The sequence below is a fragment of the Trichosurus vulpecula genome, chromosome 4 (assembly GCF_011100635.1).
Source record: "Trichosurus vulpecula isolate mTriVul1 chromosome 4, mTriVul1.pri, whole genome shotgun sequence".
NCBI lineage: Eukaryota > Metazoa > Chordata > Mammalia > Diprotodontia > Phalangeridae > Trichosurus > Trichosurus vulpecula.
The window spans coordinates 11,214,605-11,240,702 of NC_050576.1; the positions used below are offsets into that span (position 1 = coordinate 11,214,605).

Consider the following 26,098-nt stretch of genomic DNA (forward strand, 5'->3'; position numbering starts at 1 on the left):
ACAAGGAAGGGAGAGGTACTAGGGTCATGGGATCATAGATTGAACCCTGGAAAGAACCATAGAGGCCACAATGTCCAGCCCCATCATTTTACAGATAAGAAAATTGAGGCTGAGAGCAGTTAAGTGACTTGCCCAGGGTCACATAGGCCATACATGTCTGAGTCCAGATTTGAACTCCCATCCTCCTGACTCTGGTCCCAGCACTCTCCCCATGGCACCGGGGGCTTCCTCAGGTGTAGAGCGCTGGACTGGGATTCAGGAGAAATCCTGTTCTGTGCTTTGTAAGCCAACCTGACTGTGCTCTGTAAACGCTACCTACGATTATCCTCATTTTCACTTTAGGAGCTTGGCTTGCCACCGTAAAGCCCCTCACCATTTGCTTGAACTCAAACAAGAGTGACCTTGAAAATAAAAACACACTGTGCCCATCTTATAGATCACAGCCCTACCGTGATCGATAGTCTTAGGGAGAAAGGCCCAGCAAGGTACAGTGACTTGTCCATGGTCACATAGCTGCAAAGTGTTTATAGTAGGATTGGCATGCAGGTCCTCCTAATTCCAAGGCCAGCGCCTTGGTTACTGTGTTGCCTTTCAAGGCGTTATCTGTTTATACAAAATAACATGGCAGACGGACTCTTATAAACAAACCCAGTTAATACCTGAAGCCATCTTGTTGTCCAGAAGCTGATGAGAGGCTTTTTCCTGAGCAGGAAGGCCAGGTGGGTGGGTGGACTGTGTGGGCTGCTGGCTTTCATGTGGGCAGGTTGGCGGTTGGGTTTGGGGGATTTTACCCTCAGCAGCTTTGTTTGTAGATGCTTGGGGTGGCTTTGATATAGGGTGATGCCATCTCTTCCCAGCGCCCCCCCCCCCTTTTAAACCAGATTATAAGGGAATTTTTACGAAACTTCGTTGACCAATCGTCTAACAGAGACCTGTTTCCCACTGAACCTCCGAGGCAGGAAAGGAGGCCTCCCTTCCTTAGTGATTCAGAGAACACTTTCCAGGAGCTAGGGGGATTCGCTGGAGTTGGGTTTAGTGCTAGGGTTCCTAGCCTGGGCTTCCTAGGTTTCTCTGGGTTTTTTGTTTATTTGTTTTGGGTTGGGGTTTTTTTTTTTTTGTTTTTTCCATACAATGATGCAAATGTCAGTTTTCATTAGGAGGCCTGGGGCCTTGGGTTCAATCCCACTTCTTCCCCTTACTTTACTCCCTGTTAATCCTTGGTTCCTTTCTTCCTGTTTCCTCACCTGAGCACTTCCTATTCCTCACTGATTCCCAGGTGCCAAGAATACCAGACGTAAGGGAAAGGGACAGGGAGGGTTGCTTTCACTGGTGTAAATAACTGCCCCCACAAGTGCAGGCTGGCACCTTCTCTGCAGCTTAGTCCTAGCACGGGGGGTTTCCACCTGGGGAATGTGAAACCATTTTTAAAACCATTTCGATAGCGTATTTCACCATAAATTGGTTTGTCATCTGATGTATTTTATTTCATGCATTTAAAAATATGACTCTGAGAAAGGAGACCCAAAGCTTTTGTGTGTGTGTGTGTGTGTGTGTGTGTGTGTGTGTGTGTACGTACTTTACACACACAGTATAAGTACAAAATGAACAAATACAAATGTATACAAACTAGTTAAATATAAGGTAATTTGGGAGGGGAGGAGGGAACAAGCGGTTGGGGGCATTGGGAAAAGTTTCCCGTATTATCATAATTTTAAAAATACATTTTACCTATATTTACCTGTACTTTACAAATATAAAAAAATTTAAGCCCAATGACTTACTTACCCAGGGTCATACAAATACTAAGTGTCAGAGGGAAGGTTTGACTCTGGTGACTTCAAATTCAAGCCTCTATCCATGGTTCAAGCCTCTGTAGATCCCTCCCCATCTCCCCATCCCTCCTTCCCCAACATTTCTTCCTTCCATTTCCCGGGTTTGAACCAGGAGGGTGAGAGTGATCAGTGAGACCACAGAACCTAAATGAGGATGCCCAAATGTGCTGGGCCATGGTTTGGGACCACTTTGACTAACGGCTAGAGGAATTAATCTGGCTAGAGGTCTGCTTCTGAGTTACACAGACAGGGATTAAAGACTCTTCACACTTCATCTTAGACTTCAGGATTTAAAAAGTATTAATACCCCCCCACCCCCCCCTGCAAATCAGCAAAGTCCTGGAAGGTTTGCTAGAGAGTTGAGTGTTGTTTGGTCTGCCCTGGGCTTGATTCTGGCTGCTGCCTCTGGAAGGGGAGGTGGGGAGAGTGAGGAGGGGGCTGCTCCTGGCAGGAAGGAGGGAATAATGGGGAGCTGCTGAAAGCAGCCTGGGAGACCTCTGGAAAGACTTCATAAACATAATCCAGACTATTTACCCGGCCTTGGACTCTTCTTTTTCCTTTTTAGGACAAAAGTTTCCAAAGTCCCCAGCTGTCATTCAGGGAAAACTCCTTCCAGCTCCTCCAAAGCCTGGAGGTGGTTTTGGCCTTTCAATAGACTGGGAATAATAGCATTAAAGGGGAGGGGGGAGGTAAATTTCAGCCAAACTAGGGACTTGCACATGCTTGGGAACTGAGTAACTGAGCTTCCACTGGAAACCCACTAAGAAATAGAAGCCAGGCCTGGTCTGGTGTGAGCTGGGGTTGTTTGGCCTGCTCTGGCCTTCAGACCCTGCTGGAAGGAACCTGGTGGGAGAGATCAAAGACAGGTCCTTTGCTGGGCCCAGGCTATCTTGTTCTTGCTAGGCTGTTGAAATAGAGGCTGTGGTAACCGTTGGCACGCATGAATGGATGAGCAAACAAATGAATAAAAATGCATTTGTTAACCACATCTACCTTTCCAGTCTCTGTGCTAACTGCTAGGGACACAAAGGCAAGCAAATAAGAGAGTCTTTGCCCAATGGGAGCTTTCCTTCCTAAGAAGAAGACAGCACATATTGGGGAACAGAGTGGAGACTTCCCTTCCCTAAGGAGAGGTCTGGGCCAGGAGTTAGAGCAGAGTGGTATTTGGAGTCTCGGGGCACTTGATGGGGGGCCTTGCCTTGGCTGACAGGGTTGATCTGAGTGGGCAAGGCAGGGATAGGCACATTCAACATGGAAGACACTGTCATCCATCCCTGGAATGAGTTGGACTGTTGTAGATGGAGGCTTGGCGTACTCTGTGAAGTGAAGAAAGGCCAGGATACATGTTCTCCAGTCATCACCACTGTCAGGTTCTCGGATCAGGTCCCAAAATTGTGTTTATTTTCTTGTTACAGCAAATAACTACCTTAGACAAAGACCTGTTAGGGCAGGATGGAGGCGAGAAGTACCAGGGTGTGAGTCGTCTGGATCCCTCCAAAATAGAGCCGCTCGGACTTTTGTAACAAGGATGGATATGAGCATGTGGCCGCTGGGTGGCTCGGAAGTGCTTTGGAACTCGATCTGAGTCCCAGGTCCAGGGTGCAGATTCTGTTCCTGGTGTAACTTGGAACAAGGGACTAGACCAAGCTCTCCAAGTGTCTAAAAAAAAAAAGGAAGAAAGGGATGTCACCAGCTAACTTCCAAGAGGCATTGGTGTGTGATGCCAGACTCAGAATAAGGAAAACCTGGATTCAAATCCTGCCCCAGACACTAAACTAGTTATGGATCATTCCCTCTAGTGTCTCCCAGACTCAGTTTCTTTATCTATTAAATGGGTGGGTTGGCCTTGGTGTTCTCTAACATCCCTTCCAACTCTAAATCTACAGTCCTGTGACCTCTAAGGACCTTTCTGGGTCTACATGTATGAGTCTCTTGAGTCTAGTGCATACATGGGAGAACATTTAGACATCCCGTATGTGTGTGTATATTATGTTTGTGTATGTGTGTCACAGTGGATAGAGTGCAGGGCCTGAAGGCAGAAAGACTCCTGAGTTCAAATCCGGTCTCGGACACTTCCTAGCTGTGTCACCCTGGGTAAGTCACTTACCTCTGTTTGCCTCAGTTTCCTCATCTGTAAAATGAGCTGGAGAAGGAAATGACAAACCACTCCAGTATCTTTGCCAAGAAAACCCAAAATGGGATCACAAAGAGCTGGGTGTGACTGAATCCACTGAACACCAACACATATACATATATATATATATATATATATATATATGTATGTATGTATAATATATATATTATACATATGTATATATGTGTGCGTATATGATGATATGATCATATAAACACACCAACTCTAGTGGCCATGACCGTGGGTCCACATGTACCTGTGTGTAGCCCACTTAAGTCCCCTCCGCTCCCCACAGCTGCTTGAGATGAGAGGAGGTGGTGACTCACTGAATACCTCATCTCCAGCTTCGTTTTCCTCCCTGCCCCTCTCCCCAAAGTCCAGTATTTACAAGTCTGTAAGCAGACTGGGTGAATCAGTTTAACCACTAATTTGAGGAAAAGAAAGAGACTAGAAGATGTGGAGAGCAGATTGTATCTGGGAGTTTTTACCCAGTGGCTGATTAACCCAGCCTGGGGAAGGTTGGTTTGGGACGTTTGTTTACTCTGACTCCCAGGATTACCTCTGTTTTGGGGAGGATCTTTGCTAGCTCTCCGGGACTTCTGAATGGAAATGAACCCTTCAGCGCTTGTTTGTGTTGGCTAGCAGTCTGGGAACCTTTGGGATATGATTATCGATAAGCCCTTTTTCTTTGGATAACATCACTCTAAAGCCTTCCGGATGGGTCCCTGGTGCCTCCAAAAATGATTGTTAGTTGTAGACCAGAAAGACTTTCTAAGTGAAAGGGAGCGACTGGGGCCAGGCGAGCCCTTCAGAAGTCTGGCCAAGATTAGCTAGATGTCGGGCTTGGGAATTTCCCCACAGAATGGAGGCGCCCCGAGCACGTGTGCAGCTCACCCCAACTCCAGGCACTTGCCCACCAGTTTTTGTCCTTTTCATTCTTTTAAAATTACACATTTTTAATGCATTTATTTCACCAGCATTTATTATTTCTCCCTCCCACTGTCTTCCCCCATCCCCTCTTTGGACGATAAAAAGACGAGTCCTCTTGGTCCTTATAGGCAGGAAACTGAGATCCAGAGAAGGAAAATGATTTACACAAGGTCTTGCAGCCAGTTAGTGGTAGGTAGCAGGCTGTGAGGAGCCAGAATGGCCATTATCACCTTCTTGTTTTTACTGGCTGCCCTGTCCTCCTTTTAAGCTTCAGCCAGGTTGTAGCTCTGGCCATGACTGGAAGCTTAGTGGATGGTAGACCCTAGAGCTAGGAGGGACCCTGAAAGTCACCAGGTCCTACTTCTTTATTTTACAGCTAGGCAAACTGAGGCTCATTGCGATTAAGCAATAGCTCAAGGCCACACAGGACCAGGAACTCGGGTCCTGTGACTCCCAACAGCTCTTTTCACTGCACCAGGGCTACACCTTCCCTGACTTGTGCTTCCTGGACGTGGGTTCAAATTCTGCTTAGGCACTGGGCAAGGTGCTGGACCTCCAAGGGTTCTTTTCACTGTACTATGTTGTTTCTCCAATATGTGTTTGTTGGATTCGGTTCTGTGAGACGCTGGGGGCCGATCTCTCCATGAGGATGCATCTCAGTGCTTAAGTTTCTAGGCATGTCAGGTTTATCGGGCGGCTACTGGGTGTGGTGGGGTATGCCCAGAAACCTTGCCCTGGTCCCCTGCTCTCTTCCCCCATGCCTGACTCCCAGCGCCTCTGCTTATATCTTGTACGTTCATGTTGCCTCCCCTTTAGCATGTGACCCCACCCCTTAAGGTCCAGGACCTTCTTTTTGCCTTTCTTCCTATCCCCACCCAGTGACAGTGGTAAGGAAGCATCCATAAATGCATGTTGTCAGTATCCCTACCCCCACCTGCTGGGTAGGATTTCAGAGCTGGAAGGGACCTTAGTCATCCTCTCTGAGCTCATCTTAAAACAAGGGAACTGAGGCAGCCCAGAGACAGCAAGGGGAAGGCCCCCAGAGCCGATGGCTGCCAGAGACCAGAGAAGAAGCCCTGCTCCCTCCTCCTCCCCCTGTTCTGGATCTCATCTTGGTCCCTCCAGTGCTGTGTCCTCCAGCTGGCCAGCAGCACAAGCCCGGAAGCTCCTGGACACACAGTGAGGGCCACAGATTCAGATATTAGAGAAGCTGCAGGATTGGCTTAAGGCGGTGCAGGGGATCAAAGCACTGGGCTTGGGGTCAGGATGATGGGTTCAAATACTGCCTTGGATGCCTGAAGCTGTAGCTATGTGACCTGGACAAGTCACTTAATAGCTCAGTGCCTCAGTTTCCCCCGTGTAAAGGACGGGGGGATTGGACTTGACAACTTCTGGTTCTCTTCGTGCTCTAAATCTATGCTCTAAGACATTTCTCAAGGGGGAGTGGGCCAAGAACTGGAGAAGGACGGAGAGGGCAGTGTTGGCAGAGACACTGAAACATGCACATGCCCACCCTGAGGGAGGTTAGCTCTGGGCAGCAGAACCAGAGTTCAAATTCTGCCTCGAGTGCTTACTTAACGTTGTGATCTTGGGCTGATCAGGTCATCCCTTGGGCTCCTTCTCCACATCAGCTCGAAGGAGAGGGCTGGACCACTCAGCCTCTGAGGTTTCTTCTTCAGGTCTGTGACTCCTGGTTCCTAATGACCTCCCATAGGACTGCTCACCTGCGCCAATTAGGGCTCTGTCCTTTCTGGCCCCTGCCCTGCCCCACCCCTCCAAAAAACAGAGGACAGCAGTGTAAAAGGAGTGGACATCAGGGAAAGTCTGTGTCCTTGGTGCTTAGCCCGGCTCCTCGCATAGACCTCATAAATGTTTATTGGCATTGATGGTGAAGCCGATCCTTTCTCCAAGGATGTAAAGCCCTGTGAAGGCTTTCTCGGGCCCAGCTTACCAGGAGGACCACTGAGGCAGGAGGGAACTTTGGACTAAAGCCCCCTCCTACCGTTTGACAGCTTCAAGGGCAGCTGTGGGCTGCCACAAGCGGGTAGGAAGAATTAGCCCATCTTGGGCCTTTGTAAAGGGCCCTATCTAATGGGTTGGCGGATGTGCACTTGGGTTGAGCACAGTTGAATCAATACGGTCACAGGCATCTCGAGCTGTGGGTGCTCACAGCTGAGGCTTGTTTATAACAGTAGAAACTTACTCTTAGAAAGTGCATCCTTTAGTCATGTGAGGAGCTCCAAGGAAAGGCACTCTCCCTCCCAGGCCAGTCTCTTTGACTTCTGGATGAAAGGCCAAGTGATTTCCTCTGGGTCCTACGGCCCATAGGCAGCACATGACCTCAGGACTTCTCCCTCCAGTCTCTACTGAGTGCCAGGCCTGGAGTCAGGAAGACCTGAGTTCAAATCCAGCCTCAGAAACTGATTACCTGTGTGATCCTGGGCAAGTCATGTAACCTGTTTGCCTCAGTTTCCCCAACTGTAAAAAGGCCATCACAATAGCATAGACCTCCCAGGGTTGTTGTGGAGACCAGAGGAGATCATAATTGTAGTAAGCTCTTAGCGTAGTACCTGGCCCATTGTAGGAATACATAAATACCTGTTCCCTTTCCTGCCTCTCCTTATTACTTGTAATGGCTTTTAACAATTCAGACTTTCTCCTGGCCTGAGCCAGAGTGTAAAGATGTGGTCAGTAGTAGTTATTCGGCCTGAATCCAAACCACTCGCTCCCCACCCACTTCCCAAGCAGAGCTGTCCTTCCCTTCTCTCCAAAGGGACCCCACCGTGCACCTTTGGGAGCCTCTGAAATGAGGGGGACGTCTATGACCGGCCCAAGCCTGAGCCAGCTCCTTCGGCTTGTAAGAATTCAGCCATTAGAGTTTGGGGAGTTCACCTTTGTTCTCAGCTTTTCGTAGACACGCTGTGTGGCTCCCAGACTTTGGAGTCACAAGAGTTGGGTTCAGATCCTACCTCTTCAGAAGGATGACTGCATGAATCAATTAATCACCAGGCCTCAGTTTCCGTAAATCCGACCGTCACTCTTTAGAGTGACTTTCCTCATCATTCAATCCGTGGTTGAGGCAGTGGGATCCTTCCCACTTTAAGGGGTCAGCCCTGAATAAGGGGGCTGGAAAGCCCCTCCCTTCTTCTCTCCTCCTCCTTCCCAGGTACCTCAAAATCAGTCTTTGAGCTGGAAGGAATTTCTAATTTGAGGGACAGCGCCCACCCCTATGTATCTCTAAAGGGGCTTCGGCAGCCTCATTTCCTGGTTAGAGTATGTGTGAATACTATTTCCACAGCCAGCCGGCCCAGCGGTGTTGGCATAACAAAGGCCTGGAGAAATCTGCATGCTTTTGCTGCTGCTTTTGATGTGGGAGCAATCTGGAGGCCTGAATAATGCAAAGAGACCAGCGGCAGTCCTTATCTTGGGACGCATCTGGGCTCTTTGTCACCTACACTTTTAAATGAAGGGTGGGGGAGGGCCCATTCTACCCCCAGCAGATTTCCTCTCCTCTCAATTGGAAGTAACTTAGAGGATCCCCAAGGCATCCTGCTGCAAGTTTGAAACTTTTATAGCTGGCCTGGTGTCCATCTCCAGCGCTGGGTTTGGAGTCTGGAGGGCCTGAGTCCAAATCTGGCTGCTGTGTCAGCCTGAGCAAGTCCAGTTTGCCTCAGTTTCCTTATCTGTAAAATGAGATGGAGAAGAAAATGGTAAACCACTCCAGTGTCTTTGCTAAGAAAACCCCAAATGGGGTCATGGAGAATTGGACACGACTGAAAACAAATCAGCAGCAATATATAGAGTAAACACATATGTGTGTGTGTATGTGTGTGTGTGTGTATTTACATGTGTATATGTATAGGGTTATATATGACTATACACCCGTATATGTACATTGTGTGTATTTACACACACACACACACACACACACACACACACACACACACACACACGCCCCTCTTTTGGGTCTCACAACAACCTGGGATAGTTGTTATAGGCCATTATCTTTATTTTATAAATGACAAAACGGAGGCTGGGAGGCTACTGTCCTGCCAGTGGTCAAACAGTAAGTGTTGGAGGCAGGATTTGTTCCCATATTTCTCTCATCTAGAACTTTTCCTTCCAGTATTATGTTGTGGCCTAGAGGGATGAAACCTGAAAGCCACACAGCTAGGAATGGGCGCAGCCAGAGTTTGAACCAGGTCCTCTGACCCCAACTCTGGTGTTCTTTCTCCTTATTCTGCTCTCCTTCCTAGCTAACATCCCACTTAATCGTACTAATCAGAGGTGGGGAACCTGCCACCTGGAGGCCACATGTGGTCCCCTAGGTCCTCAAGTGCCTTTGCCACCCTTGAAGACCTGGGGGCCACATGTGGCCTCGAGGCCACAGGTTCCCCACCCCAGCAACTAACATGTAGAAGAATTTCCAAAGATCCTTTTGTTAGTGTGAGTTTAATTCAGAAAACTTATTAAGCACCTACTATGTGCCAGGTACTGTGATGCATGAAAATGAAGCAGTCTCTGTCTTCAGGGAACTGACGTTGTACTGGCCTGTAGTTCACTCTAAGATTTACAAATGAAAACAAAATTCCCATTTTAGTAAGTAAAAAAATTTTAGTTTAATTTCTTTTTCAATGAACAAAAATTTCTCTCTCTCTCTCTCTTGCCTGCCCCCACCCCCACCCCAAAGAAAAAGAAAACCTTTGTAAGGAATAGTGCTTAGCACGGTGCCTGGAGTACAGTAGATACTTAATAAATGTTTATTAAATTGAATTGGAATAGGCATGGTCAAGGAAAAAAAAAAAACCAATCCCAGAGTTGTAGGCCTGTTCCACGAGCTCCACCAGCACTTGTGTCTCATTGTGTGGTCTGAGGCTTCACCCCTCAGGCCCAGGGTGGGTAGTAGACTTTGAAATCATCATTGATGGGTGCTTTGATCTGAGTTCCTGAGTCTGGAAGAAGACTACTGAAAGGATGCCCAGTGAGTCATCCTCCTTTCTGGGCTCATTGGGTACCTATGCTGTCTTGTTCCTTTGCTCAACCTTTGAGACGTTCCCTACTCAGCTAACATTGGCTGGCATTTATCTAGTTTTTTAAGGTTTTCAAGGTGCTTTGTGTCATCTCATTAACTCCTCACAACAATCCTGGGAAGTAGGTGCTGCTGTTATCCCCGTGTTATAGTTGAGACAACCAAGGCAGGGTGACTTGCCCAGGGTCACCCAGCTAGCCAGTGTCTGAGGCTAGATTTGAACTCAGGTCTCTCTGACTCTAGGCCCGGTGTTCTATCCACTGCCTTTAGCAAAAGCACTATGTAGGAGGTGCTGCCATTTTAAAAATATATATATTTTTTAGTTTTTAACATTCACTTACATGAGATTCTGAGTTTTGAATTTTCTCCCCCACCCTCTCATCTCCCCTCCCCAAGACAGCATGCAGTCTGATGTAGGCTGTACTTGTACATTCATATTAAACATATTTTCACATTAGTCATGATGTAAAGAAGAGTTAGAACTAGTGGAAGGAACCACAAGAAAGAAGAAACAAAACAAGAGGAGAGCAAATAGTCTTCTTCAGTCTTCATTCAGACTTTGTGAAGTTCTTTCTCTGGATGTGGATGGCATTTTCCATTGTGAGTCCTTTGGAGTTGTCTTAGATCCTTGTATTACTGAGAAGGGCTCAGTATGTCAAGGTTAGTCATCACACGCTGTGGCTGTTACTGTATACAGTGTTCTCCTGGTTCTGCTCACTTCACTCAGCATCAATTCGTGTAAGTCTTTCCAGGTTTTTCTGAAGTCCATCTGCTCATCATTTCTTATAGCACAATAATATTCCATTATATTCATATACCACAACTTGTTCAGCCAACCCCAATTGATGGACATCCCCTCAATTTCCAATTCTGAGCACCACAAAAAGAACTGTTATGAATATTTTTGTACATGTAAGTCCTTTTCCCGTTTTTATGATCTCTTTGGGAAACAGCCCCAAAAGTGGTATAGCTGGGTCAGTTTTATGCACAGTTTTATAGCCCTTTGGGTATAGTTCCAAATTGCTCTCTAGAATGGTTGGATCAATTTACAACTACACGAACAATGCATTAGTATTCCAATTTTCCCACATCTTCTCCAACATTTACCATTTTCCTATTTTGTCATGTTAGTCAATCTGATAGGTGTGATGTGGTATCTCAGAGTCTTTTTGATTTACATTTCTCTAATCAATAGTGATTTAGAGCATTTTTTCATAAGACTATAGATAGTCTTAATTTCTTCCTCTGAATACTGCCTGTTCATATCCTTTGGCCTTTTATCAATTGGGGAATGACTTATGTTCTTATAAATTTGACTCGGTTCTCTATATATTTTAGAGATGAGGCCTTTATCAAAGATACTGGCTGTAAAAATTGTTTTCCAGCTTTCTGCTTCCCTTCCAATCTTGGTTGCATTGGCTTTGTTTGTGCAAAACCTTTTCAATTTAATGTAATTAAAATAATCCATTTTGCATTTCAGTGTTCTCTACCTCTTGTTTGGTCATAAATTCTTCTTCTCCATAGATCTGACAAGTAAACTATTCCCTGCTCTCCTGGTTTGCTTATACCATCAATCTTTATATCTAAATCATGTACCCATTTTGACTTTATATTGGTATAGGGTGTAAGATATTGGTCTGTTCCTAGTTTCTGCCATACTGTTTTCCAGTTTTCCCAGTAGTTTTTGTTAAATAGTGAGTTCTTATGCCAGAAGCTGGAGTCTATCAAGGTGCTACCATTTTTGGGCCTGAAGAAGGAAGGAATAGGGGAGCCAGTCCAGTTGGTTGCATCAGTCTGTAGCCCTGTTGTTGAGAGAGAGCCTCTTGGGTGACCTAAGGACCCACCGCTAACATTGCCATCTCCAGTGCTGGCTTTATATAGATTCTGAGGCCAAAATGAGGACCCTTGGGTGGACATTATAGAAAAGCAGCTTTCTGGACAATTCTGTCTGACAGTCATAGCCATCCATGCCAGGAATGTACAAGCCCTTGGATCATAGATTTAGAACTGGAAGGACCTTAGAGGCTATCTAGGTGAAGCCCCATTTTACAGATGAAGACACTGAGGCTTGGAAACCTTAAAAGACTTGCCTAATCTCACACAGTGACAGAAGCAGGGGCTAGGCCCAATTTCTCCAAATTCCATGCACTTCCCACAATTCCCTACCTTGAGGAGTTATTAACTCCCGGGTACAGAAGAATTGGGAAGCTGGACTGATTATTTCTAATGTCCCTTAATTTCTCCTCATCTGCAGAAGGAGGAGGGAGTGGTCCCTTCCAGCCCGAAATCTATGATTCCCTGATTTTGTCTCATCTCATCTTTCTAAAGAGCCCAAAGAAGAGCCCAAAGCGACCTCAGCATACTTAAACTGAATCATAGACCCAGCTGGTATAGACCCCACCCCACATTTTATTTTAAAGAAAGCTGAAGCTCAGAAAGGAGCTGAGATCTTAAGTGAATTGTGTTTTATCTCATTTCATTTTATATTTTTAAATGTTGGCTTCTGTTACTTCCAAGTTGTTGGGTGGGCAGAGAGTGGTGGTGTACTGGAAGTGTATTTTTAGTGTGACATTAAAAAATGTATCACAGACCAGCACAGGAAGCAGCCACTCTTAGGTGAGTCAGTGTATAAATAGCCAAGCTGAGTTTTGGTCAAATGGTGACTGGCCTTTTCACTGGCTGTGCTATTCAGCTCCAGCTAAAGGATGGTCTGGCCAGCCTTGGCCCTCTAGAAAACTGAGATACAAGAGCTGTGGGCCACATGAGGATAGAAACTACTTGGGGGCAAGATTTCTTTTCGGTTTTAGCCTTTGGCACAGAGCAAACACTTCATAAATACTTGTTGGTTGACTAAGTATCAACAGAACAACTAAATGGTGTGTTCTAGAGACAGAGTGAAGACATCAAAATTGGGACAACAAGGCAGAACCTATTGATGGAAGGTTGCTATAGATACTGGTTATGGCCATATTCTCCCTCCGAAGGTACAGATAATAATGAGCTAGTATTTATATGATGCTGTGAGGTTTTCTTGCTCCTCTCTGGCCCTTATGCCTGAGGGCTGTGACTGGCCCTAGAGGGCATCCTGCCTGCCTGGGACATGATTCCCAAGGTCACCTTGGCTCTGGAGCTAACAAGAGGGACTCTGAATTGGAATTCCTGAAGACTCTTCCCCATCCTTCTGCCTCTTAGAATCCCTGGTTCCCTCTGCCTGAACTCAGATGGGATCTTCTGGAAGAGGTCTGTTCAGGTCCCCCCAGCTTCTCCTCTGGGGCTAGCTTTCACCTCCTCTGTGTCTTGTCTGTATCTGATTACTTTCATATTGTGTTCCCCTTTGAAGGTAAGCTCCCTGAGGCAGCAGTACTTAGGATAGTGTCTGGTGCATAGTAAGTGCTTCATAAAAGCAAGTGGATTGATTGACAGTCCATCACTGGACACATGCCGTAGGCTGCTGGTGCCCTCCATGGATCTCACTGTGCCCTTGGGGTCAGTTTGAATTCCTCAGAGGTTGTGTTGTTCCTAGATTGATGGCTGTGGAACACAGCTGGGCAAATATCTACGTTAAAAAAGAGGGCACTTTGCCGCATTTCATGAATGCCTTCTAGCCCTCCCTCCCTTTCTCCCTTCCTTCCTTATCTACATATTTTATTTTATGCATTTAAAAATAGTTTTGAGCAAAGGTCTTTTAGTTTCTCCAGACCATCCTAGGTGACCACAGAGCACAAAAACACTTGGGGATCCCCTCCAGCCCCTGCTAGGCCATTCCGTGCAAGTCTCCAAGTCTCCACGCAGCCCCCTCCAAGTTCCTCTGGGGGCCTTTCTGAGGCCCCCTTGGACACCAGGGGGTGTAGGAGCTGACCATTGCCCTTCAGTCTTGTCCATCTCCTTCCTCCTTGAGCTGATCCTTGCAGCTGCTGTAGCCACCACATTCCTTCCCCATCACCCTTTGGGTGCTCTTCATATTCATTTCTCAGAGTCTGGGAGAAGAGGGAGGGGGTAGGGCTTCCACCCCACAGCCATCCAGCCATTATAGGAAGAATCTCATGGTTCAGTAGATGAGCCACGAATTTGAGGGGCAAGTCCCATTGATGTATAGAGGGAAAAACTGGTGATGCAAGAAGGCATAGGAGGGAGGAATAGGAAGGCAGAGCCCCATGGGGTAGCACTTGGTGGGCAGTTCTCTGGCTTTTGCCAAGGCTTATTCACCAGTGGCCCAGGGCTCCTAAGTCTGTGAGGCGGGCACTCAGGTCCCACGCTCTCTGGGACCTCATGACCCATCCTTTGCCCTGGAAGGCTGGAGCAGGAGTGACCCAGAGTCTGTGCTGGCAAGGTCCAGTGGCCCACACCTGTGGCGAAGGCTTTTAATGATGGAGACAGGCGGGTCACTCATGCGGCTTGGGCCCTGCATCCTTGCCCAGCCAAACAAGGCCAGGGCGCAAGCCGATGAGATGGATTCTGTGTGAATCATGCTGGCCCGCCTCCAGTAACAACACAGCTGCTGAAGCAGCTTCGTCACAGGGGCGAAGGTGGCAGCCCTCAGAAGGAATGTCAGGGAGCTCTGGGGTGACATTTTCCTCCTGGCACAGGCCCCCAAAGAGAAGCCAGGTCGGGGACAGGGAGGGGGGAGGAGAAGCTGGTCACTGTCAACAAATAAGCCCTTGTTTCTTTTGAAACCTGAGCCCACTGCCCTCCCTGCCAAGATTGCTTGCGCTGTGGGGGAACTAAAACCATGTTAGGAATAGGGAGGGGGATTTAAAATTTTTTTGAAATGACTCTTTTTTCTGTCTGTGCCCCTTAATGATACATGGTGATTTCAGCAGTAACCTAAGTGTTTTCTTCTTAGCCTAGAACATAATTAGATGAGGTGAGAGGAGGGAGGCCTGGCTCATCAAAGATCATAGAATAGAATATAGCACCCTTGAGTTGGAAGGCCCCTCGGAGGTTAGCCAGTCCCCTTCCCCTCACCTTACAGGGGAGGAAACTGATGCCCAAAGGAATTGCTGACTGGCCTAAGACCATGTAAGTAGTAAAGATGAGAAGGCAGGATTTGAACCAGGCCCTTTGATTTTAGAGTCAGTGTCATCTGCTGTCATCATCTATCTGTATGGCACAGGCTAGGTGATATCTAAAGCCCAGCTAATCAAAGGCTTGCCCCCCCCCCCCCAGGCCTCTCTCCTCCAATTCTCCCCCCACTAGCCCAGGGCACCAACTCAGAACCACCCTTGGAGGGGGATGATGCAAGAATTCAGATCCTGGCTGGATGTGGGGGTCGAGACTGCTTCCACCAAAGCCAGCAACAGCAAGAAGGATCCACAAATAGCGAACAACGGCACAAGCGGTTTGCAAAGTGTTTACAAACACAATCTCACTTTATCTCACAACGACCTTGGGAGACAGGAGCTCCTGTTGTAGCCTGTCTGTAGATGATCAGACTGAGTCAGGCAGAGGTCAAGTCCCTTTTCCAGGGTACATCTATTAAGTACTTACTATGTGCCAGGCATTGTGCCAAGTGCTAGGGACACGATGACAGGCAAAAGACAATCCCTGCCTGCAAGGAGCTCACAATCTCTTGGAGGAGACAACAAACGAATACACACCAACAAGCTGTATAGACACACACACACATGTGTTATATATACACACATAGGCATAAATGTATATGTACGTGTATCTTGTTTGCATACATATATACATATACACACACATATATATTGCATAAATAGGGAAATAAGGAAGAGAGAGAAGGCACTAGAATTAAGGGGCCTTGGGAAAGGCTTTCTGCAGATGGTGAGGTTTTAGTTGGGCCTTGAAGGAATCCAGGTGGCAGAGATGAGGGAGAACATCCCAGGTGGAGGGGACAGCCAGAGAAAATGCCCAGAGCCAAGAGGTGGAGGGTCTTATTCAGATCAGATATCCGAGATGGGATCTGAACTCGGGCCTCCTTGACTGTGCCCCTGATTGCTTCCTGAATCATAGCTAGAATGGGACAGTCTTCATGATTCTCCTCATCCGTGGGGCTCCCAATGGGTGACTTCTGACACACCTCCTAGGGTGGGAGCCTTTGAAGCTGTCGTGTCTTATCTGACTCCTTCATTTCATAAGGGGCTCTGAGAGATCAACACCCACTAAGTCACACAACTAGAAACTCATGAGATTGTAGAATTAGAGGTCACAGGTCCCTGAGTGCCCCCCTTTTTAACCTGGGGGACATAGAGGCCAGACAGACAGGTTCACTTTGAACCCTGCTTCTTTGACTCCAATTCTGCCCCCTCTCAATGGTCCAGCCCCACTCTTCCCCTGCCCTGGTCTCTCCTAACCCTGCCTTCCCACCAGCCTGCTGCCTCCCTCTGCGGGGTCTGTACCATTGTGAAATCAGCCATCTCCAGGGTGCTTGTGTGAGGGTGCAGCTGTCAGGCTGTGAATGACACCATCATCTATTTTTAGGGACAGGGAATGGAAGGAGCTGCTGTAGTAGCTTTCCTAGAGAGAAGACGCAGGTAGACATTCTTGTTGATGGGCCCCCCAGGTGCTTGTACCTTCGGCATCTTGGGGGGAAAGGAGAGGTGACTCTTCTTTGTGGTGCTTCCTGCTGCCCCCCCCCCCCCCCCCCCCCCGCCCAAGTCGTTCACTGGGCAGGTGCTGTTAAATAAGGCATCATAGGATTCTAGAGTTAGGACGAGTCTCCTTTTACTGGGGAGGGGGGAGGCTGGGTCATTGGTCCTGTGCTCCTGGTGGTAGCTGCCAAGAGCCCCAGGGAGCTGAAGAGGCCTTGCTGCTTGACCACAGAACCAGAGCCCAGATACCACCCAGGTCAGCTTCCTCTTCCCCATCTGTAAAATGAAAGCATTGGCTTAGATGAACTCTATGCTCATTTTCTTATACAAATGAAAATTTTCCCATCCATCAGATAAAGACTGGTTTCAGCCTTGGTGCCCAGCACCTACTAGGTGCTTAATAAAGGAAATAGTCAAAAGTCGGCCAGCTCCAGAATCAGAGGGCCCAGGTTTATGTTGCCTTTCCTCTGAGATTACATTCAGTTTATCCTGCATCTGTCTTGTGTGCACACAGTGGTTTACATGCCCTTTCCCCAAGGAGATGGCAGGCTCCTTAAGGGTAGGGAATGTCTTTGCCTTTCTTTGCACACTCAGAACTTAGCCTGGTAGCTGGCACATAGTAGGTGCTTAATAAGTGTTTACTGACTTGACTTGATTTCAAACCCTACACCTGTGTGACCTCAGACAGACCACTAATGATAAGGTAAAACTAGATTGTGTCTGAAGTCCCTACCCACTGGAGATCCAGGATCCTATATAATGCTTGTGGATGGAAGGACAAATTGAACCTCCAGAGCCTCTCCTACTCTTGGATCCAAAGCCTTTTGGGAGGAGTAGGAGAAGCGTGCTGCTGACGAGTGTGGAGTCTCCAGTTCTGGGGTGCTCCTAGAAAGCCCTGACCACATTAAGACAGCGCTGCTCCCCATCGTAAATGCGTCAGGTGGTGTTGAAAGAAGACAATTTGGGCCCTCTCTAAACTGTTAGACTGGCTGGAGAAATAATCAGGCTTCTTTCCCATTCCAGCCGGTGACACCCAGGCCCCAGGGGCATCTTAGGAAAGGCTCTGGAACCAGATGCTCATTAGGAAGGCAATGAGCGCATCCCAGCAGGACCTGACCCGTCTAATGAAATCCCAGGTCAGAGAGTTGTAGACGGGAGGAACGTCAACATTAAAGAGCCCTCTGGCATCAGGCCCTGGTGAGAGAAGCTGGGGGAGTCCAGACTCTGCCCCTCCTTCCTGGGGTTATCCAAACAGGACCTTGGTGAGTCATGGCACCCCTTCTATGGGGCGCGAGTGTTGGGAGACACAGGAGCCATGATGGAGAGAGGCACCGGACTCCGCGCCAGACGTCCAAATCCAGGGCTTCAGGGGCCAGTGACCTGCAGCAAGTAGGGTGGAGTTTAAGAGAGACCTAGAGAAGAATTACAGTGGATGAAGGGCTGTTTTTGACTCCTCTGTCCCTCACTTTCCCCTTGTCTGAAAGGACAGAATTGTACTAGGTGTTTTTCTGAAGCGCCTCTTGGTTCTAAATTCTGTGATACTGGTTAAAAAAATAAAGAGGGTCAATGGGGAGAACAGATTAGGTAATACTACTACATCCAGAAGTAAATGAACATAGGAGCGGAATGTCGGCATCTTGTCATCCTTAGAGTGCTTTAAAAATGCTCCCCGTAATCGATGGTGATGATGTTCAATAAGCCCAAAGACTGCAGCTACTGGAATAAGGACTTCCCCACCCCCTTGGCCTTTTTGGCAGATCAATAATCCAGAATATCATCCGAGGGTCTAAGAAGACCCCATGCCAAAGAGCCTGCCATGCCAAAGACTGGCAGCCAGGGAAGGAAGGCGCATGCTGTCATACACCTTTTGAGGGGCTTTCATTAAGTCAGTTGGGGGATGTTTTTCTGTTGAGTTACTTAGAGATGTCCTTTTTATAACCAGGAGCTTCTCCTAAGATTGTTTAGGATTTCACAACCTCTTCCCTAGTGGAAAAGCTTTCTGCTTCCCTTTTAGGCTGGGAGGAGAACCTGTGGCTCTGCTGGGCTTACTTCCCCTTCTAGTAAAGTCAGAAGGGACCAAGAAACCATCTCTATGATCAAGGCTGAGGAAAATGGAGTTAGGGGCCCCATGCGGTTTGGATGCAGGCTTAAATTTAGCCTCCATGCTCCAGTCTCCCTGCCTCTTAGACCCACTCTTGCAGAATAGATCTCTCTGCTCTGGAAGCTCAGAGCAGAGGGCCGCTCCTGTAAGATGAGCCGCCCCCAGAACCGGACGGAAATAGTGAGGGAAAACCGCAGGCCCGCTGCAGCCACCTCTCTGCCTAGCATCCTGAATGAATTTTCCATGCTAGGAATGTGGAAGGCTGGATTGTAGCTGGGAAGCGGCTTGGGGAGCAGCTTGGGAAGCGGGGAGCTTCATTCGGGGGTCATCACAGGAAGCTGGGTAGTCCCAGAGGTCTTCTGGCCATCTTCGGGAGTGCTGTGACCCCAAGGGTATCTGGAGAGGGCTCCCATGCGGTATGGCCTAGTCCCTCAGGCCTGCCTGCCTCCCAGTGAGTTCCCATTCACGGTGGATGCCTGATCTCCTTCATCTCCCTGTGGGAAGCCTTGCCCACACAGGATCTGGGAGTCACGAAGCAGGTGGTTTATTATAGTCATGGTGCAGTAATTAAAGCGGAGATGCCAGGCTACGTAAAAGAGAATGAGTCAAAGGCCTGGTGTGCTATCTTACCACAAGTGGGGTTTAGATCCTCAGGTGGTGGGGCTGAGGGGCTTAGGACCACAGACTCCATCCTAGAGATGGAAGGGACCTCGGCTGTCCTCCATGGAAGGCTGCCACCCTTCTCCAACATTGAGGGGAAGTCTGAAGGGAGTTAAGATCGGAGCTTGGGACTTTCCCAGGGCAGATAATGAGCAGTGGAGGCGGGAACCTTGAGCCCAGGGTCTTCCCGTGTCTTAGGCCAGGACCGTCTTCCAACACACAACAGACACCACAGTTACTAGACACATACTCCAAAAAAGCAAAGGACCTGGGATTTCCTAAGAACTCCCAGTGTGGAAATTCTCTCTACCTCCCTTCTGGTCTCTGACTTAATAATTAAATCACAAGATAATAGATTTGGATCCAGAAGGGACCCGGAGATCACACGTGAGGACACTGAGCCCCAGGGACTTGACCAGGGCCTCTAGTAAGTGCTAGTCACGGGAGGGAGCCTAGAGGTGCCTGATTCCAAGTCCAACGCTCTCATCACTGAATCTCCGGACTTGAAGAGTTGGGGGGGGGGAGGAAGAGGAGGAGGCAGAGCGTTAAAGTGACCACCTGTAATCCACAGCTACTATCAGAGGTGAGATTTGAACTCGGTTCTCTGTGATTCCAAGGCCAGCCTTTGTGTGGCCCCTGTGTGTTCTGGTTCTACTCCCGAAGGACAGACTGTGTATAAATCACTTCCCTGGCCGGCCAGTGCTAGAGGGGAGCCAGAGGTCACCTCGAGCATCTCCGTAGGGACTGAGGACTTGAAGAAGGAAGATTTTGAACCCCTGGAGCCACAAGGTGTTGGGGCTCCCACTTCCTTCTGTGGAGCTCCTGGAGCTGTGGGGTGGGGGTGAGGATGCTTGGTCCTTGGGTTCCAGTTTTCTGGTTGGGATATATGAGGTGGCAAAGGGTGAGGAGAGCTGAAGCATGCGTGCCACTTAATGGTGGAACACAAGAACTGAGGAACTGCTAAATCAGCTTTGTTCCCTGCATGCACTAAACTTGGGAGTGTCCTTCAAGGGACCAGCATGTCACAGAAAGACCAGAGTGAGCTTGGTTTGCACAGGATTATTCAGTGTGGAAGGTCGGTTATAAGTGGATGACTCAGGGTTATAGACAGAGTACCTAGTCCAAGCCCTCCTTTTTACAGATGGAGAAACCAAGGCAGAGGGCTTTTCTAAGGCCACGCCTACCCGTGACTTCTGCCCTTTGAGCCCAGCCGGGTCATGTCTGACCCTCCTCCCTATCTATGCCAACCTTTCAGACACTTGGGGAGCTCTCATGACTCCATTCACTAAATCATGCTTCTTTTCCAGACCAAACTTCTTCAGTTCCTTCAGCAGACCCCAAAAGACACGAATCATGAGCAGGATAGAATGTAGGAAACCTGGGTTCGAATCTTGCCCTAGGTACTAACTTTTGGCGAAGTCCTGGGCAGAGTATTGGTCCGTATTGGTCTCAGCCTTTGCTTCCTGTTTCCCAGGTTGTTGAGGGCATCAGATGAGATCACACAGGTGAAGCGCTGCATGAGTGGGGGCTGCTTGCCGGCATGGTCGCCCTGATGGACATTTTTTAGGGTCTCCTCCAGCTTAAATAAATCTCTAATTCCTTTTGGACTTAGCAGTGCTCAGTTAAAGCCTGCTTATCCACACACATCACGGGCCTCCTCTGTGCCAAGCACCAGCAGTCATTTCAGTTGTGTCTGACTCTCTGTGACCCCATTGGAGGTTTTCTTGGCAGAGATACTCGACTGGTTGGCCATTTCCTTGTCCAGCTCATTTTACAGATGGGGAAACTGAGGCAGAGTTAAACCACACAACTAGTAAGTGTCTGAAGCTAGATTTGAACTCAGGAAGATGAGCCCTCTTGATCCCAGGCCCGGTGCTCTGTGGATTGTGGCACCACCTCCAAGACAAAAAGGTGTTCCTGACCTCAGGGAGTTTACACTCCGTGGGGACAGACTTACTTTCCGGAGCCATCTGGGTGGGAAGATGGAATTAGCACAACCAACAGGGAAGAAATGCAATCTGGCTGCATGACCACCGGCAGGATTTGTTTTCTTGGTAATCGGGTGACTCCTGAGGAACCATCTGCTAGGTGGATGGGAGACGGCAGAGAGCCTCCTCAGCCAGCCCGTGCCCTCCTGTCCTCACACCCAGGACCTGCCTGTGCCTCTCCCCTGGCCTAGAGATCCAAGGCTCTGCTCTCTTGTCTCCCCAGCCAGACTGGAAGCACCTCGAGGGCAGGGGCCATGTGTGGCATCTAGCACAATGGCTGCCTTAAGCACCGGAGTGAAACGTACCCTGGTGAGCTGTGATCAGGGTGGGTAGAGCGGTGTGTGCTGTGGGTGACTGCCAGAGGCCCGATTCCAGCCCCGCTGCCTGTGACCTGTACGGCCTTGGATATCTCCTACATCTCTGGGTTGAGTTCCTCATCTGGGGAGTGAGAGGCTTGTAGCAGAGAGCCCTTGAGGCCTCTTCTAACTCTCAGTCCCAGCTGCCCCTCTGTCCTCCCACCTAAGCCCCCTCCTCATACCGTGACTGTGCCTCCTGCCTGGGATGCCCTCCCTCTTCATCTCCGTCTCCTGCTCCTCTCAAGGCTCAGCCCAGATCCCACTTTCTGCAGGAAGCCTTTCTGTTGCCCCCAGTGCTAGCCCCTTCCTCCGATTACCCCCTGTTCTCCCGTATGTGGCTTGTTTGCACATATCTGCATGCTGTTTCCCCATTAGACTGGGAGCTCCTTGAGAGTGGGAACTTTTTCCAGCCCCTCTTTCTATCCCTAGTGCTTAGCACAATGTCTGGCACACAGTGGGCGTTCCATAAATGCTTGTTGCTTGCTGGACAGGCCTTTTTTCTTGAGGCTACTTGCTTTTTATCAGACTTTGGCTTGTCCTGAGTCTCCTCAAGTCCCACCCATATTCCAGACTCTCCCACTTATTCCCAGGGGCCAAATTGCCCCCCCTCCCCCGGATAATCTTTGAGCCTCAGCGTCTCTGAGGACATCCCACTTTCTCTTAGGTCCTGCCCAGGTCCAGGTGGCCAGCCTAGGCTGAGGCTGGTGATGCTGGACTTTCTGCCCCCTGGTGGTAGGACAACCACTCCTGAAATACCTTGGCCTTGTCAGACGGCTCCCTCTCTCCTTCTGGAGAAGCCCCAGTTACATCCCTGAGTCCTGCTGAAGCCTTCCCAGCACGCTTTCTCTGGAGGTGCTGGTGAGCAGGTTTACCCCAGGCTCTGACTCAGTTTCCCTGCACATGTTCACCACTTGGTGACGTTTTTTCCTGTGACCTCTAGAATGCCCTGAGGGGAATCATTTGAAATCCTCAGTTGTGTTTTTCCCGTCTGAAGTTCCTTGGGTAGATCACATTGTGATGGTGGACCTGATGTCCTCCTTGGACAATACTGTCTCTGTGTTCCTCGCTGTGCACGATGGAATTTGGATTTAGAGCTGGGAGAGACTAGGGTTGGCATCTCCCCTCAGGCGTTTACCTCCTGTATGACCGAGGCCATGCCCTTAATCCTCCAAGGCCCGTGGTCCCCGTGAGGAGACTGAGCCCAAAGCCCTTCTGTCTTTAATAATAAGTGTTCGTAAATAGAAGTTAAATATTAGTCTAGCAAACATCACAGCCTGTTATGTCTCATAATCATCGATTATGTATTTATATTAAATTATATATTATTTCAAAATATCACATATCACATTACGTTAATTATGATAAATTATATATTAAATTTAGATTATGTAATTACCACACTCTAGGTGCTACATATTACATATATCAATGACATATATGTGCCGTAACATGTGACATTAATATATTGAATGACCCTATATTGTAGAATATATAGTTATACGTTATACTTATGTTAATATGTGTCATCGTATTAACAATGTATAGTGATGTTAAGTGTTATAAACAGCAGTTTGGGATTTGCAAAGCACTTTACTATCTCCTTTGCTTCTCACAACAGCCTTGTCAACAAGCATTTGGGGAAAGAGGAGGGAGCAAGCATCTATGTGGCCCCTACTGTGTGCCTGAGACTGTGCTAAGTGCCACATGCATTATCTCATTTGTTCCTCATCACACCCCAGGGCCTTAACTGCAGCGTCTTCTCCACTGGGCGGTGCTCATGTGTGTGTGTGTGTGTGTGTGTGTGTGTGTGTGTGTGTGTGTGTGTCTCTCTCTCTCTGAATGGACCCTTCCAGACCCTAGGATGGGCTTATTTTCCACAAAGCTCACCACCTTTGTCACAGGTTTCTTTTTCAGGATTCCCCAGTCCCTTTGTGGACTAGAGCTCCTTGAGGGCTAAGGTCGAATCTTCCTTATCTTTGTCTCCTTCTGGGTGTCTCTTGGCAAGAGGCCACTTGTTGCACCAGCTGATGTGGCCACACAGGGAGGGTGACCCCCAATTTGCCAGCCCCTGGTTGTTCAGGCCTGGTCTCAAGGGAACCCATTGAAGTCAGTACAATCCACCCCCAGCACTCCTTTGGGAAGCCTGGCCAGGCTCCTGGCCGTGGCCCACACAGCAGCCTGTCTTTGAACTTGGTCAGCAGAGTATAAAACCCACTAAATGGGGAGGGGGAGATGCTCTGAACTGGGGATTTTCAAGGCATTTTATGGCGATTACGTAATGAGAGCCCTGTTTAATGCTTCAGGATTTGCTTTTTTTGAAGGACATTTGCAGAATCATTTCTCTTCCTTCGTAGACTTTGATAAAATAAAGGGGACAGATTGATGATGGGGAGGCAGGGCACAGCCTAGTCAGAGGCTCCTTGAGAATGGTCAGGGCCTGGTGGGGGAGGGGCAGGGGGACAGGATGAAATGCCTTCTGGAAGTCAGGTCAGGCAGACAGCAAACAAACAGGTTTATCGAACAGGTGCCATGCCAAGCAGTGGAGGTACAAGCACTGATACAATACCTGCCTTCAGGGCGCTCATGGTCTAATGGGGAGGATGGTCTGAGTCCTTGAAGAGGTATCCAGAATAGATGGATGGTGACCACGGTGGGGAAAGCTGGAGTCAGTGACCCAACCTTATACCTGGGACAGCAAGATGACAGCAAGGCTTCTGCTGCTGCCCTAGGAAGGCCCTGAGCACCGCCTCCTTTGGGTCAGGATGGAGATCTATGTACCTGGGGGGCGGTGATCTCCAAAAGGACCAGAGGTTTTATTTGGGAGGAGTGAGTCGGTCAGTGTGCGGGAAAATCATCAGAACTGCCTCCCGAGGCCATGTTTGAGAGTCTGCAAAGTGATTCCCGCTGGGCTGTTCCCTTTTCAATAAGAGAAGCTTCTCACCCCTCGCCCCCCACGCCCCTCTCCCCCCACAACACACACTGTAAGACAAAGCAGGTGCTGATCTCTCTGGCAGAGGGACAGAGGGAGACGGATGCGAGAGAGTCATTCTGGACCACAAATACGTACAGGCGCATGTACATATGTGTAGATACACAAATACAAATGTAGTGTTTTCCTTGATGTGAGGGATGCAAAGACAACCCAATTCAACCAGCATTTATTATGTGCCTGTTAGGCACAAAGCACCAAGGATGCCATGAAGAAGTAAATAGTTCCTGTCAGTCTGGGGGAAGAAATACACAAATAACCCACATTTCTCCATCACTTCACCTCCTTCTTGTGTTTGAGCCTCACAACAAGCTTGTGAAGTAGGTGTTACCCACTGAGGCTGAAGGCCACTAAATGTCTTGCCCAGCTATTAAGTGTCAGACACAGGATTTTTGAATTGAGATTTCCCACCTCCCAGCATTTTCTCTCTCTCTCCCTCTCTCTCTCTCTGTGTCTCCCTCCCCCTTCTTTTTCTCTCTCTCTCTCCCTCCCTGTCTGTCTCTCTGTCTGTGTCTCCCTCCCCCTTCTCTCTCTCTCTCTCTCCCTCCCTGTCTGTCTCTCTGTCTGTGTCTCCCTCCCCCTTCTCTCTCTCTCTCTCTCTCCCCCACCCTCCCCTCTCTCTCTCCCTCCCTTTCTGTGTCTCCCTCCCCCTTCTCTCTCTCTCTCTTCTCTCTCCTCTCTTTCTCTCTTCTCTCTGTTCTCTCTCTCTCCCTCTCTCCCCCTCCCTCTCTCTCTCTCTCCCTCCCCCCCACCCCTCTCTCTCTCTCCCTTCCTCTTTCCCTCTCTCTCTTCTCTTTCCCCTCTCCTTCTCTCTCTCCCTGTCTCCACCTGCCCCCCCCCCCCACTACACCAGGCTGCCACTCAAATAATTTACACACAAATAAATGTGAGAGATTCTGGAGACAGAGGTGGTGGTGGGTGTATTAACAAGTGAGAGCCTGAGGCAGGGATGGCTGATCTGACTGGAAGCTTCTGACATTCTGTGAATTCCCACTATGGTGAATATCATGTTTCCTCTTCCTTCCTTTGTTCCCCGTTGTCACGCAGTCAGATTCTTTAACTGTTGGGTTGCCTTTCTGTGTCCCTGGTGCTCAGCTCAGTACCGGGCACATAGTAGGCATTTAATAATGTTTATTGAAATAAATGAAATGATTAAACCTGTTTTTCTTGCAGAAGAGAACGCTGAAGTCTCCCTCGATGTCTCCTTGGCTTATCGCGATGACACGGTCACTGAGTGGACAGAAATGACCCATGAAAGAGTGCCCCGGAAACTCAAATGCACCTTCACGTCCCCCAAGGTAGGTCCAGCAGCAGGGGGGGCTCTCTCTCTCAATCCCGGATATGGGGAAGGATTTTCCTGTTTGGACACAGGAGTGTGAGCGATAGAGGCTATTCAGGGAGCCTGGCTTGGTTTCCCTCGGTCGCCTCGCCAGGAGCGTGTGTTAAGTACCTGCTGTGTTCAGCTGGAAGTTTCAGACGGTTTTTGGTTGTTCTTCAGTCCCGTCTGACTCTGTGACCCCATTTG

The 26,098-nt window shown here is 48.6% G+C and overlaps 1 protein-coding gene across 2 annotated transcripts in view; it reads left to right on the forward strand.

Annotated features, from left to right (window-relative positions):
• WLS (Wnt ligand secretion mediator) overlaps positions 1-26,098 on the forward strand; it is a 135,104-nt gene that overhangs the window by 62,025 nt on the left and 46,981 nt on the right. For both annotated transcript variants that reach the window (XM_036758106.1, XM_036758107.1), the window contains exon 3: positions 25,747-25,871. In XM_036758106.1, the coding sequence (XP_036614001.1) occupies positions 25,747-25,871 (125 nt within the window). The remainder of the gene's footprint in view (positions 1-25,746; positions 25,872-26,098) is intronic.